Below are 20,635 nucleotides of genomic sequence, written 5' to 3' on the forward strand. Positions count from 1 at the left end.
AACTCGTTCATTCACCAATATTTAGTGCTATTCCCCTCTTAGTCCGGGGTTAGCTGTTATCAGCATCTGGGGTCTGTAGGTTGACCTACTGACCTCTGACCTGGATGATGTCATCTCTGACTCATTCTGATAATAATCATTCCACTTCGGCATTCGTGTCCATTTTTAGCGCAACTAGCCGGAGCTTTAGTGAGTCCAGGTTGAGGAGAGGAAGCCTGTGGAAGCTGAACTTCATCCAGCTGCTCATTTTGTTCTGACAAGTCAGAAACACGCAGAAACGAACCGTAGCATTAGCGGTAGCAACAAGCCGCGCCGCGGAGATGACATCATCCAGGTCAGAGGTCAGTAGGTCAACCTACAGACCCCGGATGTTGATAACAGCTAACCCCGGACTCAGAGGGGAATAGCACTAGCGTATCATAACAAAATATTGGTGAAATGAACGAGTTTTGCAGCAGATAATGTGTTATGTGTGGTAATGCGCTGCCCTGTGTTCTCGCATTAGGCTATACGGATATGCGGCTCTCGGCTGGAGCTAATTTCGTCGGAACGACTTATAATGACACCAAAGTTATCTGGGTGAGTAAATTATCGTATTTATGCTAGAAATAAGGTCCAGAATGTAAAAAACTGTAATTATCCTTTAAGCCGTATTAATGACAGAGAACTTTCCTGGCTTATCAGGCCATTTTCTATGTGATGTACGTTCACCGTCAGGTTTCACTTGACTGCAATTCTGGAAAAAAAAAAGTGAATGCATGTCGTAAACTTATATTTACTTCTATTGATACAGGCCATTAGCCTGACAAGCCAGACTTGAAATGTCTAGTCTGGCAACGACCGGTAGACCTCGGCTCAATCCAGGGGGCGGGATGAAGGCTGTCTTTCAAACTGCCTCTGCACCAATAGGGTAGCACTACGACTGTTTAGAGCAAAGAGCAGGATGACGGAGCAAGCTGGTAGATTAAACTTTTCCCATATCCCGTCGGCAAAACAAATACATCCTTCTTCGAAATGAATGACTTCAGTGCAGTTTCTTGCTCAACTTTTAAAGAAAATGACAAGTTTAATTCTTTCAAAGTTGATGCCAACGCCGATTCAAACGATTCCTTTGCCAAAGCCATCTTGTCATGTTTTTCACCGTCACAACTAGTATGTCGTCATCGCGTTAAGCCCGCCCAACGACTCTCTAAATAGATAGAGCGCTGTGACTGGTGAACACAAACGGTGTTCTAGACTCAAAAAGTTCCTATGGCTCGTTTCTAGATGGACCGCTGAGCAAATACATTTGCTGCCGCTAGGGTGCGTCTAGATTTCTGGGCTAACAGGCCATTGAAATTAAGAGAAAAAGATCTTAAATGACTGTTTTCTCAAACAACTTCTTGTCTTACAACAAGATATCAGATGCTTAATTAACACAACATTTTCTGCCACAACTAAAACTGTTGGTCACTGTTAATTAATTATTACACAAGTGCATTAAATAATTCAAATAAAAGATTAACCAGTGTGATACTTAACGCCTGCTGTGTTTTTCCTGATTTGAAGACAGTGGGTCTAAGTCGAGCGGTGATGTCACATCTTTTCATACACCAGTTAGGACTGCACTATACTGTATTTGAATCAAAATGTGATGACAGCCTTATTTGCATATGTTTCCAACACTGTAAATTAAATCTGATCAAACCACAGTCCTGCTGATGGTGGTTTTTTGAGTGTTAAAGTACTAATAAGCAACAGTGTTCTGTAATTGACATTTGTAGTTGCTGAGGCAGCCGTTGCCTCCGCCCAGCAAAAGTTATAATTTCTGTTTCAATGGTATTTTATGAAATGATGGGCTTCCAGCTTCATGGCACCAATTTGCTTTGATGGGTGAACCTGACAGGCCTGAACAGAACACTGACCTCAACCTCATCCAGCATCTTTGGGATGATTTAAAACACTTTCTGGATGTCATGCTGCGTTATCACAAAAAAACATCACGGCCAAACCTCTCTAATGCTTTGGTGACTGCATGAAAGTAAATCCCTGCAGCCAGGTGCAAAAATCCTTGCAGTCTATAAAGAACACCACCATATCACCATATTAAAGCTCACTGGTGTTTAAAAATGAATGTTCACCCATCACATATTGCTGTAATGTTTATTTATCCCCTTATGGTCGATTATGTATGAACACTGATTTACATTTTGAAATACTCAGGCTGTGATCCTCATGCTCATACACAACCAGTTCACTACAGAAACAGAGATATCTGATTGGTATGCAAAGTCACTCAGTCAAGGCTGACTCTTTGTTGAAATTATGAATAAATAATGGACTTATTTTTGGTGGGGGGGGGGCGGGTGCTTTAGGCTACATACTGGAATGCCTCTGCCAAATGTCTCATGTTGTTGCACACTATGTATAACTGTGTATCACTGTCTGTCTTACTGATAGCCTCTGCTTATGAAATCCAACCTCCAGGGCTGAATTTCATTTTTGAGGGCATGACCATAGAAATAAGCATTTGTCGTAAGAAGGATCCCACTTCAAAGATGCCAAGCAGAATTTTCCATCAGAAAAAAAGTATGGTGGGAAAAATTACTGGCAAAGCTCTTTCTAAATTGCCCTGAACATGTCTCTGTCACTTTTGTTCTGCAATATGGGTGAAATATAATATACCTTGCAGACATTTTGTTCTGACTCTTCTTGCCTCAGTTTCTCACTCTCTTTGAACCCAACTGGTGTAATCGTTCAGGCCTTCACAATGACAAATGTTGGTTTTCAACAATACAAAGTTCACAATACAGTCAGACAAGTCTATCTTCTCCATCTGTACAGCGGGGGTCACAGGCCAGGCTTTCTAAGAATTAATTTTTCGGCCACTTCCTGTTTCTGGCACAGCTGTAGATAAGAAAACACATCCAATAAAACGAGATAGATTTTTTTATATAAAGGAGTGGACCACCGGGAAGCGGCAGCTGAGTTTCCCGCATCACAAAATGGCAAAACCCTGAACTGGAATGAACTTGGATTTTCATATGTGCCACGTACACAAATGCACACACATACATACATTACATTAACACTCAAAAACGCACTCAAACACCAACTTGCTGGGGCCAACACTGCATCAGCAGCCATTAACCGTGAGGACAATGAATCACTTATCAGACATCATTTGCATAACATGTAGTGGCTCTGTGAGCACTCAAACTATTATTCCTTCCAGTTGTGGAAAAAAGGCAGAAAACACATCATATGACCCTTTTTTGTGCATGATTATGTTTGTGTGTATGTGCATACATTCCTCACTACACAACATGCTCCTGAAGTAGTGCAATTGCAATCTATTGGCTCCCAACTTGTTTATTTTGCTGGACAACATACATAAGCAAAGCAGCTTACAGCCCTAGCAGAAGGTCAAACCCATCCCCACCTGCTCGCACACACGCACAGATAAATACATAGACACTCATGCTACCATTTGGCTTTATTATAAGTAAACACATGCACTGTATGCATCTGCCTCGTTGGCTTTCTGCTCTGTCTGTCTGTCTGTCTGTTTGACTGCCTGTCGGAGCAAAATGAAAAAGCAGGCAGATCAATAAAGAGGCAGAGGTGATGAACGAGGGGAAGGGCAGAAAGACAGAGAAATTGAAGGAAGAGAACTGAGGATCAGGAGAAAGAGGGCAGAAAAGAACGCTGCTGTGTAGCTAAGTCACAATCTGATAATAGGATGACGACGCTTAGCACAGATAGAGTGCTGAGCAAGTTTGTTTGCTCTTTTTCTTCAGTTCTGTGGCACAGAAACAACACTTCCCTAAGGAAACACATTACTGAGGCCATCTGGCCCGGCACAAGCGAGGCCATAAACACGCATATACATGAGCACCGCGTGAGCAATGACCACCAATGACCACATCATGCAGCTGACATCAAAGCACAGACATAGTGCACCATGCAGACGGTGCACACATGAGCGAAACCCACCTCACACACACGCACACACGCACACACGCACACACACACACACACACACACACACACACACACACACAGGAGGGTGTGGTAAGTATCCCTGCATGACCCAGATTCAAGATTTATTATGACAGCATGTAGAGGCTCCACCCTAGTGGTGTGTCCATCAGCAAATCCCTGATTCCTTACTGGTTACAGGGATGCTGATCTGTTGTTGACCTCTGACCTCCCTGTAAGAGAGGTGGAGGAAGGATGAAAAGGATTTCCCCTGAGGACACACTGAGTCATGGAATAATAATTAAAACATTTTGTCACCTCTAAATTAAAAAGTTACACGTTTGATTTCTCAAAAATTATATATATTTTGTGCAGAGCTACTCCATTTATCTTGTGCATTAATGGCCTCAATTAAAAAAATATTCTAAAGTTTCAGCTGTCAATCAGTGCTTGAAGTGTACACAGGAGAACTAATTATCTTTTGCTTCTTTTACCTGTTGCATCGCTGCTTTGTGACTGAGATTAAAGGATATGAATAAATCGTGAAATTTTGTGCAATCAGAATCCTCAGGGAGTTTTGAAACCCCTGAAATGATTCATTTCCCTTCTTTCATCCTAATGTTGCAGCTCAGCCTTCGTATGTGCAGTATGTTTTACATTGGTGTTCAGTTTGTCATCGTCCCTTTCCACAACCTAATTAACTGTGCTGTGTCTTGATAAAACCAAGCCACTGTCCATGGTGCTGAAATAACAGATACATTTATCCAAACTCCTCATCTGACATTACATTGTCCTGTAAACAAAGTCCTTCTAGGACAATATAGAACGTCTCTGCTGTAAAGCAAATATCATTTTAAGAGACATATTGTAGCAGTGTCCTGACAGCAGTCTCCTAAAGAGGTAAAGTTGCTGTTGTTAGGGTTAAATGTTGCTCATGAATCTTTGGTGTAATTTGAATGTTGCCGTGCACCAAACTGTTGCTTAATTTTGAGTTGAGTGCCATTGAGTGTTTCAGTTTCCTCATTGGTCATTGTCCTCCTTGAAATAATTAAAATTTAACAAGCCTTGTTGGTTGCTGACAGACACATTTAGCCACTTTTTCCTTTTACAACGGAGCACCTAGTGACTAATCTATTTGAATAAACCCTAGCATCAGGAGGAGATGTTCCATAGGTTTCTTTTCACAGACATACCATGTGGCAGCTGACCTGAATGAGCATTTGATTTCTGAATGATTATTTTCCAAGTAAATACAGCTAAAGTTAGAGCACAGCAGTTGTCGTTAACTGATGTGTTTGGTGATTTGGTCAGACGACCACACAGTTATAACATTAGGATATTAGCAGTGAAGAGCAGAAGCTTGTAAATGGTGAATGCATGTTTGTTTACACAGTTTTTTTTGTTAAAAATATGGTTTTATTAAAAATACTGAGTCCTTAAAGTATGAATTAACAGATAAAGGGCTGACACTAGACACTACTCTAAGACATGGTCTAGTCATAGTTTTGTTCATGTCTGAACTTGATGAAAAAAAGAGAATGTTTCAAGTTGGCTTACTAATGTCAATTTCTACTCATGTTTATTCGCATTCAATTCTAAGTCATTCAAAACTATTGCCATAACGAGTCAGCTTTGCCTGGCAAGCTAGTTGACACGGTCAGCGTCAGGTCTTTTAGTTATCTGATGCTGAGTCTACCTTCGTAGGAGGTTAGTTAGCTAATAGAGTTAGCATCAGAGCAACCGTAAGAACAGAAACAGAAAAGTAGGCTAATGGACGAGAAAAGTTGTCAACCTAAAATGTTGAACTTTGGGGGGAAAGCTTAGCAGAAGAAGTGAAGAGACCTTTTTTTGTTTGTATTATCAGTAAGACATAAAATGTAACTTAAAATCTGTCAGTGAAATTCTCTCATGAAATGAAATGTTGTTTGCACATAAATATCTAGTAGTATATCACAACTCCTTTGTCTGAATAGTTTCCGTGAGCTCTGCAATCCGCCTGATCTTCAAAACTCCATTTAAACCTGCCATAGGATTTTGATGGTAAAATAATCCCTTGAATACAGCAGAGCAGTTCCAAATGGGCTTTTCTACTTCCTTTATTCTGGTTCACACAGAGTGCTCTATACAGATAAATTGAGCAGTGACTCCCAGCGGAGGCAAAAAAACAAACAAAACTGTTAAAGTATAATAGCTTATGTGGATTAGGGCATTAAACAAGACACTGTAAATAGTCGTGAACTCTAATAAGGCAGCAGAACAGGGAAACAGGAAAGAGAAAAATGTCCAGGGAAGGAAGTCCCTAAACACAACGCCAAGATCGGTCTGTTTTCCAAGAAATGGTTGGTGGAACGATGTTTATTTTTCCCCTCTACTCGAGGAAAGGAATGTGGTCAAGCAATAATTATCTTCCTCCAAATTACATCCTGGAGTTTTTCCCTAATTTGCTTTGGCAAAATAAATGATCCATCTTTCAGTGGCAGCTAAAAACTCTCAACTGTGCACACTGATAAACACACACATACTGTACTGTGCATCACTGGCCTACATTTAAGCCTAAGGCTGCACCTTTTGGTTGTTTTTAATAAATATTTTAATTGAAAGCTATCAAATAATAATGTAAACTTAGACTGAGTCAGGCGAGGAATAAATTCAGACATGCATGAGTGCACAGACACTGACATCAGAGAGAGCAGTTGGAAAGCCCCTCTGGTCTTTAATGACCTCAGTCTACCACTGACCGTTTAGGACATACATTACACAACCAATGTCAAACTAAAGGCGAAGGACATCATGGGCCAGCTAGGTCAAGGCCAAGTGTGCCAGTGTTTCTATTTTGAGCACATGAATGACTTATTTAAACCATCCAACCCCAGTGACGTCAACAACACTCACAACATCCCGGCGTCTGGCAGAGCAGACTCTCCAGCCTTCTGTGTGTGCTGTATTGTTTTACACTTTTGACCATACCACATGCTATATCTGCAGATACACACACACACACACACACACAATCACACCTGTCTGTCAGTAGAGTAAGTGCCCCAGCTCTACACTTGAAGTCTGCTGTGTGCACCACTCCCTGCATTGCAGCTGGGAATATTGCAGCTCCAGATAGACCTTCATGTGTCAATCAACTGTGAGTCAATCCAAACAAGCACTCGAAGGAACAATTGCTGGGTGTGAATGTAGCATTTTTCCATCTTGTTTTGAAGGGAATGACGAGGCGCTGATCGGGGCCGGCCAGAGAGCGGATAAAGCCCCACAGCGTAGGATGCTGACTGTTCTAGCATGATCTTATGCGTGAGTGAGTGATTAAGTCAGCCCCGTATGTGCATACGTGAGTGTGTGTGAGTGTGTGTTATGTGTCTGTGTGTGTTGCTATGGTAACTTGGGTGTAGGTTGGGATGCCCCATGGAGAACACTTGCAGCTTGCTGCAAGGCCAGAGGCTCTGCCTTTTGGGACTGGGAGTGCTGGCGATTAATGCTGTGTGCCAGTTGAAAAGCCATGACATGTGTGTGTGGTAGGCAGCTGGACAACATCTGCATGAACATCTGACTGTTTGAGCGTGTGAGCGTGTAAGACCTTGTGCTTAGAATGTGTTTGTGTGCAAGTATATGTCCTCCATTTATGGGCATTACCACAAAAAAACGCAGTAAAAACATGAGCTTGAATTGGCAGATGATTTGGGACGGCGTCCAGTCCTCTCTGCCTTCCCCCACTGAAGCCCTGGAGTTATTCCAAGCTTCCCACTGGCCTGCGTCTGTTGCTTCAGCCTTAATGGCCTGCCTTGTATTAACACGCACAGAATAACAAATGTAATTAACTCTCAGTGAGATTTAACCATGGCAGAAAAGGGCCAGTGGAGAGAGGCACTGCAAGCACTGTGCAGAAACGGGCAACAGAGAGTGAACTGATGAGGAGATTTGGAGATGATGACGGCTGCAGGGAAGACAGGGCAGCAGAATTGGGGGTGAGAAAGGCAAAATAACGCTTACAGAGGAAGTGAGGAAGTGAAGAAACCAGTTTGCCTCCAGTGGACTTCCCCAGAGCTAAATGTAGCTGTGTGTGAATAATTTAACCCCAAGGGGAGAGTCCCTAAGGGGTGAGTGGACATCTGGATTCGGATGCATCAGGGATGATCCACCCTACACACTAATTAGAGTGCTCTACCATTTCATCATCATTATTAATAGGTATTAATGCTTTTTCATTTGGCAGGAAGCGCTAAACAACATGAGGAGCTTTTTGACAAGCTGTTACTGCTCTCTGCGGCTAAAGTTTCTTTTTTTTTTTACTGCTCAAAAAGCATCGCCTCTGGGTTGTATTAAGTCATTCACGCTGTTCAGCTCAAAAGGTTGATGATGCATAGCCGCAGCAATTTTAGCCCTCAACCAAGTTTCCTGTAGATTTGAATTGAAACAGTGAAGGTTAACAAAAGAGTCATTTCCATTTTTCCGAATGAGAGAACTTCAAAAAGCTCAAGTACAGTGAGCACAGCTGCTCCTTCAGGATTTCCTGTACGGTGCAGCACACAGACGTAACTGTACGAACGCACTCTCTTTCCTCTCCAATACACACAGATAATTCACCCATCACGGAAATCGAACAAATGGCTTTTTCCCATTTCCTAAATACAGTGGAGGGTATATCAAAACCAAGCTCAAAGAGAAAGAGGTCACAGAGCATGAAAACACACTGAGCCAACCCTCGGATGACCCCTGGACATTTTTGTCCACCTCTCACACTTTCCCAACTCCCCACAGTCAAATGACAGGTCACTGGGGCCTGATTTTTGGCAAGGAGGTTTATCTTTGGGTAAACTCTGGATGTCCCAAGTTTCAGAATGAAAGTCCATTTTTTGGACCTGTAATGAATTTTTACCACACCCATGACCCTTCGCTGGACAAAAATGTCCACCTCTGTCTATGGGTTTTTCAATGTATTTTTGTGTTGATTTTGGCGGCCCCTGTGGACGAAAGCGGTGGTGTTTTGCCGGAATGAAGACTACATTTCCCACTGTCATGAAGACGTTTGTCTGGCCGACGCATGTATATTCGTTTTGGAAACGTCGGAAAGAAGATGGGACTTGCTTTGAAAACATTTTTTTTAAGCAGCTATCTGCAGCATGCATATGGATGAGGTAATGTATCTATTCGTATGGTTTGGTCAGTGGTCCGACCCGACCATGCCTTCCAGAGGTATAGAATTAGACTACTTAGAAATAGCGTATCTTCACACTGATGGGCTCATTTGCTGTTGTAGGTAACAGAGACACATCAGCAGAAACCAGAGACTTTTGCATATCCAGTTAAAAGCTCAGTACAGGGGCTTTAACATAAACATTTTAACTAATAGATATCACCATGAAACTCCCCAAGTTTATCACTCACATTAAGACAAATGTTTTTTGTATTACAAGTTTGTAAAATTTTATGTTTAAATGTGTAAATGGGGCAATATCTGATGAAATATGCATTATGCATATGCAATGTTTACATACATTTCCAGAACAGAAATCTGAACAACGGATATAGCCACTTTCAAAATTCTCGTTTTATTTTGTTGACATATTAGAGTCAGAGGTTTTCACTGAGGGGATTTTGGATATCTCTTTTTATCACTCTGTAAATGAGAAAATACTGTCACCAGCCCTAAAAAATCAAATTTCGCTTTTTTTGTTTTTGTTTTTTTGGAATAAAATGTTGTATGAATGATATATCAACAATCCCCTTTGTAAAAACCTTTAGAATATAGACAGGAATAAAAAATAAATAAATAAAAGCATAGTATGAGAAATCATGTGTTTTTGCAGCAAAAACAACTGGCAAGGAAGGGGTTAAAAATTTTTAAACCCATGTCAAAAGTGATTTTCATGTTTAGTCAAGACCCAGCCCTATATGTATCACAAATATTTTGGGAGTAACTGATCTTCAATGTCTCTCACTGTATGGACATTTGTGTACATTGAAGGGTTATCTGAGGGTTAAATAGTATGGGACGAACAAGAGAGAACGAGTGTGAAGAGACTCACCGGTTTCCAGTTGTCGTAAATGATGACTTTGCTGTCTTCATCGTCAACTGTCACTGTGCACTCGTAGCCCTCACCTGCAAGCAAAACACCAACGTCACTCATACAGTGGTGAGATAACATGTCAAAGCAAAAATGTTTACTGACACAAAAATGTGACATCATACACTGTGGAGACAGATTATTCATACTAGTGCCTGAAGTGAAATGTCAGTGATCTCAAATGGTGCCTGAAAATGTTGACAAGTTAATCTGGGTCTTAAAAGATGTCACTGAGCTGAGCTTCAGCAGAAACATTCAATTGACTCAGTGAAGATGTTTAAAGTCCTCTTTCTTTGCCAAGTGACATATTTGAAAAATAGCACTGCAAATCAATTTATGACACTTCTGATTCTTATCTGAACATTTTGATGTTTTTAGACTCTAATTTAGAAGATAAGCCTGGTGATATTCTACATTATTGATACTATCAACAAAGTCCAACGTAAAAAAAAATCCAAGATCAACAATGTTTTAGTTAATTTTAATTCTTGTTGACACAGCTGCTAATAAAGATCTTTAAAAAAAAAAAAAAACGAAAGACAAAAAGGCCCAGCTTCCCAAAACACATGGGCACTGGTTTTTAGCAGATGTTACTCAGAATGTTTTAAATAGTGAGTTTTGGGGGACTTAACCAAGCGGTAATTTAAAATAGGCTACATTTGGTGAAATATTGTTTCTTTGGCAGCGATGTGGGGACATGTGGCATTGACTCAAAATAATCACTGCTGGTGCTCACTGATGTATTTTTAATAGTTTTGAACAACAGTGGAGGTCTGTGACACAGAGAGAGACTGTGACTACACAGCCACTTCTGTTTGTAGAATCAGTTCAGCTGGATGTGGTCACTTCATGTGATTTGCTGACACTGACAAAAATAAAAACACACGGTGTTACCAGACGTATCTTTTAAAGAAATGTTTCTTCTAGTTTTAGTTATGACAAATGTAGTGTTGATGAACCCTGTCTTTTAAATTGCTCCTTTCTCAAGAACTGCTTGAAAAAGACTAGACAATCCACTATGATGAATGACATGGCTATTTCAAGGTGACTCCTGTGTTAATCCTGCACCGTCTCTTACTGATAATTACTTTTTGAAGACACATAGCCTATTGATTGATGAGCATCTCTCGAGTCAGGGGACTGATATGAGGCCAGAGAGTTCGTTCAAAACCCAATGAAATGAGAGTTTGATGGGTGAACAGTGGTTTTACTGTTTGGGATTCTCAACATAAATCCCATAGAATAATTTAGCAGACTGCTAAAATCACTGCGCATAATAAATACACCATCATGGAAACATGTACAAGCTGCATGGACAAAAGTGGCTTTTCTGTCCATTTATGATGCATGAATCCAAGTGTACTACATGGACAGTAATGAATACTGTATGGTTGTGCGTCAGGGGCAAGTCAGCTGTAGCTATGCATGAGGGAGAGCTGTTGCCTCTTTGTGACACTGACTTATCGATTGGCTGGCTGGATGGTTGAGGACCAGAGCTGATTATCCCTAGTGTTGCAATTAGCTGTATGACAGGCCTACTGAATGACGGAGAGAGAGGGCTGTTTTCAGACTGTTTGAACAGAATTGAAGGAAAATACCCCCAAAAGGGAAAATATAATCATTAACTTTCTTGCAGAGCTCAATGAGAAGTTCAGTAACTCTCATATTTACATGAATTCAGTATAAAGGTAGAAGCTGGTTAGCTAAGCTTAGCATCAAACCTTGAAATGCGAAGAAAACGGAAACAGGTTACATGTCTCTGAGAGAAAACACCTAAAATCAACAATATTTGTATAAGTTACATTATGTAGCAAAGGTTTGTTTTTTGGATAGCTTGGCATAAAGACTGGAAACAAAAAGAAACGGGCTAACCTAGCTCAGGGACTAGTGGCCAGAAAATCTGGAATATAATATCTCCCCTGAAGGAGGTTAAAATTTTACTTTTGGTTTTGGTTCATTTTCGTTTATTTATTTTTAACTGACAGGATATAGAGCTCGTTGCTGTTTTTACTTTTTTGACAGAGCCAGGGAGGCATTTTCCACCCAATGCCAGTCTTACGCTTGGTTACAATCCACACTTCCTAGACTGTAAGGCCCAACCAAAATATGGTAGTGAGGATTTTTACAATTTTTTTTCACCAGCTGTAACAACCCATGCTGTTGCTTTGCACAGCTTGCACAGTCATCTAGCAACTGACAACACTAATTTTTTTTTTAGCTTTTATGGTACACTAAGCTAGTGGGCTGCTAGCCCCCGCTACACATTTAGCATATATGGGAAGATATTTGTAACCTGATTTGTTTTTCGATTGAACCTCCACATGTATTGTTTGGCTTCACTGACAACCCATCTTCTAAAGAAAAACAATACTATATCATCAATCTTATTATACAATTGGCACATTCATAAATGTCGTTACACTAATCAAAAACCACTTTTTCTTATTTTTGAAAATGAAGCCAAACAATACATTAAGTCTATTAAAAAATCCATCAACATGAAAGCTATAAAGACTTTGAATTTATGTACACTTTATAATGTTTTTGTATGAAAGCTTGTCTCGGCATTGTCTGTATTGAAACCCCCTGGCGATGTTCTGTTGGTGTATTGAATTGTATTGCACCATGATGTCTTAATAAAGTTTCTAAAAATAATAATTAAAAAAAATAAAAATACACATTTAGCATATGTAGATATGAGTGGTACCAATCTTCACATCACCCATTTCTGGGAAAAGCACAGAGCATTCCAAACTCCATTTTTGGATGGATAGTGAAGTTTAAGGCTGAATGAGAAAAGATAAACGAGTGTTTTTCAACCTTGGGGTCGGGACCCCACGTGGGGTCGCCTGAAATGTCTAGTAATTGATAATAAAAAAAACACTAAAAAAGTATTATTATTCTTTTTAAAATTATGATTTAAAAAAGCACACACTATACTTTCACTTTCTCGAATATAAATCAAGTTCAAATGAATAAAAATATCTGAGCTGACTCATCTTGATTGGCAGCCGCGATCAAAATGGGGGTCAAAATGGGGTCACAAGCCAAAAAAGGTTGGGAACCACTGAGATAAACTCTTCACGGGCATTGACCTTCCAAGAATTTTGACCACTTTAATTCCAAGTGTCTGAATGATTTTCTCCAAAGCCAATCATTGAGGTTGATTTAAAAGGTTATTTCAGTCCTACCACACACACAAATTCACCCCAAAACACAGTCCACCAATTTCGGCAAGTGTCGGCCATTACCACATGCTTGTGTCTCAGAGTCTATAGAGAGGGATCTGTCCGACTGCCCAGCCAAAGATAAGGCCAGCGATGATTTGCCCACGCCATTCTGTCCCAAAAGCACTATTCTCAAAGCCCCGCTGTGGCTGTGGTAAGCCGGCTGAGCGACTGCCGACTGACTGAAGGACTCATCCCGAGGCACCGCTGTGTCACTAATAGGCAACGTGGCAGGTTCATCCAAGCCCGGGATCCAATCACAGTCCTCGGACACAGCCTCTTCCCTCCGCAGCTGGTGTTTTAGAGGCAGGGGTGTGCTCCCTCGCCGGAGAGGGGGTGCTGTGGTGAGAAACATACTGTACTACAATGACAAAAAAAAGACATACAGTATGTGTGAGTGTACAAGGAACATCACATGTATAGGATTATTCTTGCAGCACTTTAAAATAGCCATGAAGGTCCAACCAGGCAACAGATCTACCTGTAACACTGTCTATTCTGGTAAATGTTATCACTGCCGAATGGGGGGGGGGGGGGTGTTGCCGCTGTGTGCGCCTATGTATGTAAAGAGGGGGGGAGGTGATAACAATGGAGGTGACTGAGACAGATAAGTGACAGTGTGAGAGAAAGATGCTGATGAAGACGCAGAGTGTGTCAGAAGGGAAACCTAGGGAGACGGTGGTGTTGATGGGTGGGAGGGGTGCAGGTGGTGAGATGAGGGAGACACAAGACAGAAGGAGCAGCTGAAAGGATGGCAGAAGATAAGAGGATGCTAAAAGACAGCAGGTAGATATGGACACATGCAGGGAGAGAGGAGAAGACAAGACAAAGAGAAGAGAAGAGGAGGGAGAGGAAAACAGGCTGCAGCTGTGTGAAATAAGGGCATAAGAGTGGTTAGGTGGCTGTATACTGTACAGTGTGTACACCATGAGCGCAGCGTGAATTCACAAACAAATAGGTCAGAAACATAAAGTCCTGATCTCCATCCCTGGTTACTTAAACAAAAAAAGAAAAAGCAAAGCTATAAAGGAGGATGTCAGCGGTTTTCTCCAGGACTATAATGTGGCTGAGGGAAATGTGAGTATGTATGTGTGGTTAACTATGCGCATGCATGTGCATAACTGTGTGTCTGCAGTCGCAGCAGGTCAACCATAGACAACTCTCATCAATATTAATACAGCAATTAATCTAGCCTCTCTGACACCCCAAGGCGTCTGCAGCCCAGTGTCTGCCCGGCCCTGGACAAGCTAAATACAGTCTTGGTGCTTAATTAAAGGGGATTGACACAATAACAGGAACATATTAGAGTATAATACCATCCAATTAAGCACCACCACAGAAAGTCTCACAGATTACAACGAGCTGGATCAATGCCTCACTAACCCAATGTCAATAAAACCTGAGGATTATGAGTTTAACAAAGTTCACTGTGAGGCTGTTGTATTGGAATGCATTCAGTTCAAACTTGCAGGTGTACATGATAAAATAGCAAAATTCAGTATACTTTGTTATATAGTATGATGTTCTGTAAAGGCCTAGTGATGTAGTGTGATATCATATTATTTACTGGCATTTTGCAGTGTGATGTGAATAACTGTAATAGTGTTTCCAGTAGTTGTTGTGTGGTGTAGTGTTGTCTAAATCATTATAATATAATATAATATAATATAATATAATATAATATAATATAATATAGATGGATATTAGTACAGTACAGTCTGGTATAGTCTATACTAGTATAATATGGTAGTCTGTAATAAAGTATATTACAATATAGCGTGATATAGGACAATATGGTATTACATATCTTGTCACTGCTTGTAACATTATACTATCTTATATAGGAGGTGTAGTGGTATAGTATAGTATACAGTATTAGCTTATTGTCTATATGGGACAATATGGTAGTACAGTACATATCATTTTCGTGCAGTTGAGGTGTGGCACTGTTATGTCCAGACACACACACACACACACACACACACACACACACACATACGGGTTTATATGGTTTAGATGGACATTTTCTCGAAACCCGTCCGGTGGTGGTTTAGCTGGACTACCCTTTCCTGAGGTCCTAGAGGTTTGGGAGTTAAACTAAAGTACTGCAAAAAATCTGAAAAAAATTTAGCTCACTTCAGAGTTCAGATACACCCTACACAACTCCATACACACCACCCTGATAGTATTGTGGTTTATGCAGACAACACGAATATGTGGCTTATAAGCTCATAACAAACATTATTAGGTCTTTAAAGGGCAATGATGTCACAATTTAAATGACTCCTCATTAACATAAATACACAAACCTGACAGCACACAACATTAACAGAACAGTCATTTTATTATCAATTAACTGCTGTTACATGGAAATACTGCCCATGTATACATAATATAACATATCAAATAGTGAAATAAACATCACTATGTGAAAATAAAGTGTCAGAGCACTTAATCTAGAACATAAAAACACAATAGAAATAAAACAAACAAAAACAAACCTCACACATAGTCACTTTGTCAACAAAAACCCAACCCACAGGCAACTGGCAGCCTGCCACACATAACCCCCCCCCCCCAAAAAAAAAATAAAAGCTTTACTGCAAGATTATTTATATTTATTCTGACTGACCCATGTTGAACAGGTGGCATTATTGAATATATTAGGGCATCAAACACCAGAACACCACTGAACCCTGTGGAACCCTATAGCTTCTCTTTCTGTGACTGTCTCTTTGCAGCTATTCCTCTGTTTCTGACAAAGTCCCTTATATTTTGCACTGTTCTTTGTGCTAATGCAGAGCCTTCTACCAGCTTGCAATGACTGCATTCGTTTTTGGTGGCCAGTTTTCCTTTACAAATGTGACCTCTGAAATGCCGCATTACTGCAGCAACCTCAGCCTTAGACCACACTTTCTTCTTTGGCACTCTTCTGGACTCATCGTCTTGACCAGCATCTTGTCCTAGAAGATATACAAAGTAAAAGAAAAAACATTACACATACAAAACATGTATTGGCTGGTTGAATCAATCAAAAACAAAGTTCAACTAATGAACAGATTCCTGTTTACTTGTTTCTGTGATGAGCATTCTTGAATACTCAATTTTCAGTTGACACCTGATTTAATATCACCAACAAAATTTGTCCAACTTTGATGAATCTTAATATTTGCCAAACGCCTCAAAACAGTTTAATCTGTGCTCAAAATCAAACAATGTTTTCAGATACACTATATCAGAAAATGGAAAACGGTGTTCAGGACATGTAGCTCCAAAAAAAGGTTTGTGTTTTCCAATAATTTCAACATTCATAACTCCATAAGATGGTTTAGATATTAAAATTTGGATATTGCATACTGCAAGTACTGCAAGAATTACAGTATTGACTGTCTGTGGATTCAGCACTTGCAAAATGACTAAGAACAAAGACAAAATCTAAATGAAAAGCACATTACATTACACTGTAGATGTAACTGCAAAATCAAAGTCAACAAGTGAAAGCCGGCGGAGACGGCGGCTGGGCGCATCAGCAGAGCGGGGCTGGTTTCAATGGCCCTCATTTATCAAACTTGCGCAGGATCTGGTGTAGACTCTGGTGTAAATATCAGTGTACGCCAAGTGTCACGTGTGATTTACTAAAAGTGTGTACGCTGCTGATTTCGGCGTAGAACCGGCGTGGTGGTGATAAATCCGGCGGCTGAAAACGAGCGTCATTTAAATGTCACGCCCCGATATATTCCTGCTTTAGAGGCGTCGCCCTGCCCCTTTTACGACATGGAGACACAGAAGACGGCCAAGAAGAGGGACTTTACTGGCATTACCGCGTTGAACAGGGAGAGGGCGGCAACATTAAATATCTGGACATTGACTGCGTTTACATGCACTTCAGTACCCCGATTTCAATCGGGTTTTTTAAGTACCCCGAATTTGTGTTTGCGCATGTAAACACCATTTCCCGATTCCAGAAATCGGGATAAGCTCATATCCCGATTTTGAGAAACCCGATTTTGCTGCCCGGAGAACTCCGAAAGAAATCAGGATACTGGAGCATGTAAACACAGTACCCCGATATCTGAAAGCTGCTCAGCCAGCTGACGTAACTGTTACCATAGATACGTTACGTACAAAATGGCGGCGACAACAAGAGCGCATTCTGGAGCAACGAGGAGACTATTAAGTTTTTTTGTTAGTTTTTTTCATGCGAGAAAGTAACTGTTTATATCCCCAATGTGCGGCCGGTTTATACAAACGACGGCTGTTTAGAAGTCTGCTACGATGTTTTCCGGAGCAGTGAAGCTCCCCGTGTGTGAGCTGTGACCGGGACAGGTCACAGAGACAGCAACCCCATCTCCTGACGTGCTCGCCGGCCAGAACACTCCGTCACCTCGGGAGAGAAGACGGTCGTTAATTAACTTACCCGTAGGTTTTTAGATGTTTACTGCCGACAGGTTATATTCTTTTTAGGAGATAAATGCTAGTCTCATTGATGAAATCTAAAAATTGTGGCAGTTGCCTTAGTCTGTTTGAATGAAAAGTGAAGCTTCATGTGTGTATTGGAGGAGCAGCGCTGCCTGGAGGCTCTGTCGCCTAACGTGTGTACAGAAATCACCACTTTTACATCAATAAAAGCATGTTTTACAATGAACCGATCAGTCTGTATTGAATTTACCTTTCTTTTATTAAGTTATATAACATGGCAGCATTTTTAATTTGTAAATTTTCGGACCTATATTTCCTAGTAGTTGTGCTTCCTGTTGTAAATAATAAACATGAATGAAACACACATACGCACGTAAGACGCAGTAATCAGAAACCGGGATACTGTATTTATCATGTATACAGGGATACTGAATAACCGGGGTTCTCAAACTTCATGTAAACACCATACCCCGAATTTGATCAATAATCGGGGTACTTAAAAAACCCGATTAAAACCGGGGTACTGAAGTGCATGTAAACGCAGTCATTGATAGATTGATAGATTTTGTGATTGATAAGCGTCATCCCGGTGGATGGAGGCTGCAGACGCACGTGTCACCGACCACGTCAGGAAACCCAGCGATCTCATGAAATGCTCCTGCAGTTTACTAAACACAAGTGATTGAGGAGAAATCATAGGCATATTACTGCTGCGAACGCTACTTTATAACCATCAGTACCGCTGGCATGGTTCGGCTGATGGAGGGATGTGAAACACTGGCCCAATCTCCCGCTGACAGGTCCCGGTGGCGAGGGAAAAAAAACACTCCGCCACGGAGATCAGCCCCCCCGCCCCCGGGGGCTCCGGTGTCCGGCAGAGAGAGAGACTGAGGAGCTGTCCGGTCATGCTCTGGTGCAGGAGATGTTGGAAGTTTGTGTGTGTGATCTAACAATAACAGGTCTGTCATTGACTGTTTCTGTTTACACAGCTGATTAACGAGCATCTGTCACGTCGTGGTTTTTAATTCATCTCAGTTGCTCAAAATAAAAGTCGAGTTAAATTTTCAACACGGACTTGGTTGTAGCGTTTCTCTTTTTTTTGGCTACTTTTTTATCTTTTTATCAATATAAACAACAACAACATGTGGTCCACATCGCTGCGTTATTAGACTATGGTTTAATAATCATTCTGACACAGCAGCACTCTTTCCTGCATGTTCTACGCTGGTTCCAAATGTGCGTACACCTGGTCAGAGCTGGCGTGGGATCTGTGCGTACCGTACGCTCACGCTCAGATTGATAAATGCCGATCCTTGCGGTGAATTTGGTGTACACCCATTTTTCTGGTGTACGCAAGTTTGATAAATGAGGGCCACTGAGAGCAGAGAGCAGACCGGGGAGAGGGAGAGGCGGCGGCCGCCGCGGCTGCTGCACTCGCGCTGCACTGTGACTCTCCCACTCCTCACAAGCTCCAGACTGACAAGCTACCGGCAACACAGCGCCTCTGTCTGCCCTTTCAAAGTAAAAAGCCGCTGTCTGACGTTTAATAGCGGCGGGGATGGTTGTGAAAATAGATGCGGTGGTGCGGGGCGGGTCAAATTACTTCAAACTAGTGCGAGCGGAGTAAAACAAACAAACTAGTGCGGACATTTAGGAACCGAAAAAAAGGATGGAAATTCAAATGGCTTCTTTTAAGTTAGATATTTGACAGACATTCACTCCATCTAAATTAATAGAAAATATAAGATGTGTTCAACTGAGCAACAACTGTGAGAGTCTCAGCTCTCGGCTTCTAGAGGACTTAAGATGGCGTTTTTTTCTCACGAGAGCTAAATTGGGTACTCCAATAGGGTTAAATAGAAGTGAATATTGCATATTATTTCTCAAAAATGTGGTTTTAAGACCCCTTCAACATCTGAAACAGATATAAATACCAGATGGTGGATACTTTAACATAGTTTGTATTTTTATCTTACTTTGTGTCTTTGTATTGCCTTTCTTGGATTTTATAGCTTGCTTCAATGTCTTTTTATATGTTGTGTAAAGATGCGTTACAATCAAACTTACTTTCAGAGAGAGGGGCAGTCTCATTCACTGTGGAGGTCACTGATGACACTGCTTCTGCAATATACATAAACGTTTTTTATGGAAAAAATACATTTGATCAAAAACAACTGTAAAAGTAACTGAAGAAGTAACTTACCCAAATCTGCAGCATCATGGACCTGCTCCGTAGCTGTAGAGTCTGTTGCAGCATCCACAGCCTCTCTCGTGTCACACTCTGTGAATGCTGTGCCACTGTCATCAGATTCATTGTCACTGTCCTTGGCCTCAGTGTCGCTTACTGCGATTTCACCTAGGGGATGGTGTTAGTAAAAGTCTTATGAATAGCACAAAACTAATTAAACTACAAAGCAAAACTGGACCTAATGACATTCTAAATATTTTTAAGATACCGTATATATAAGTATCATTCAATGCCACAGTTCTGTAACTGGCACCATAGTGTAACATGATGAGATGCCAACTTTGTGGCCATTGCTAACCTAACAATCTTGACTGATCGGTATCATGTGTTGACAAGACTTACTTAGCAACTTAGTGAAAAAACAATATCAAAATATCAATAAGTGCTAATTTCTGTCCAAACCTTCAATTTCTATCTCATCCAGGGATTTCCCCTGCATGCTGGAAAGATGTCCTTTCTCCATTGATAAAAGCAGTTTAGAAATCTTGGCCAGCTGTGTTGTGGGAACTGGTAATCTGTAGAAGTCCCGGTGAACACGGATGTCATGTCCCAAGAAATCTGCGACCTGATCAAGTTCATTATTTTTCAAATTAAGGACCTGAGAAAGTGTTGCAACATGTTTCCTAAGTTGCGTCGACCTGAGATGCTCAGGGTGCTTTGCTCCACACTGGCTTGCATGAACACGCAAACAGTCCTGCCCTCTGTAATGG

The 20,635-nt window shown here is 41.0% G+C and overlaps 1 protein-coding gene across 1 annotated transcript in view; it reads right to left on the reverse strand.

Annotated features, from left to right (window-relative positions):
- The window catches only part of rem2 (RAS (RAD and GEM)-like GTP binding 2), a gene marked incomplete at both ends in the record, with an annotated part of 30,933 nt that extends 17,320 nt beyond the window's left edge, over positions 1-13,613 (reverse strand). Inside the window, 2 exons of the mRNA XM_083991763.1 lie at positions 9,993-10,066; positions 13,283-13,613. Coding sequence (XP_083847889.1) covers positions 9,993-10,066; positions 13,283-13,613 — 405 coding nt within the window. The remainder of the gene's footprint in view (positions 1-9,992; positions 10,067-13,282) is intronic.
- Between the last annotated feature and the right edge of the window lie 7,022 nt (positions 13,614-20,635).

The sequence above is a fragment of the Trachurus trachurus genome (genome assembly GCF_905171665.1).
Source record: "Trachurus trachurus genome assembly, chromosome: 17".
NCBI lineage: Eukaryota > Metazoa > Chordata > Actinopteri > Carangiformes > Carangidae > Trachurus > Trachurus trachurus.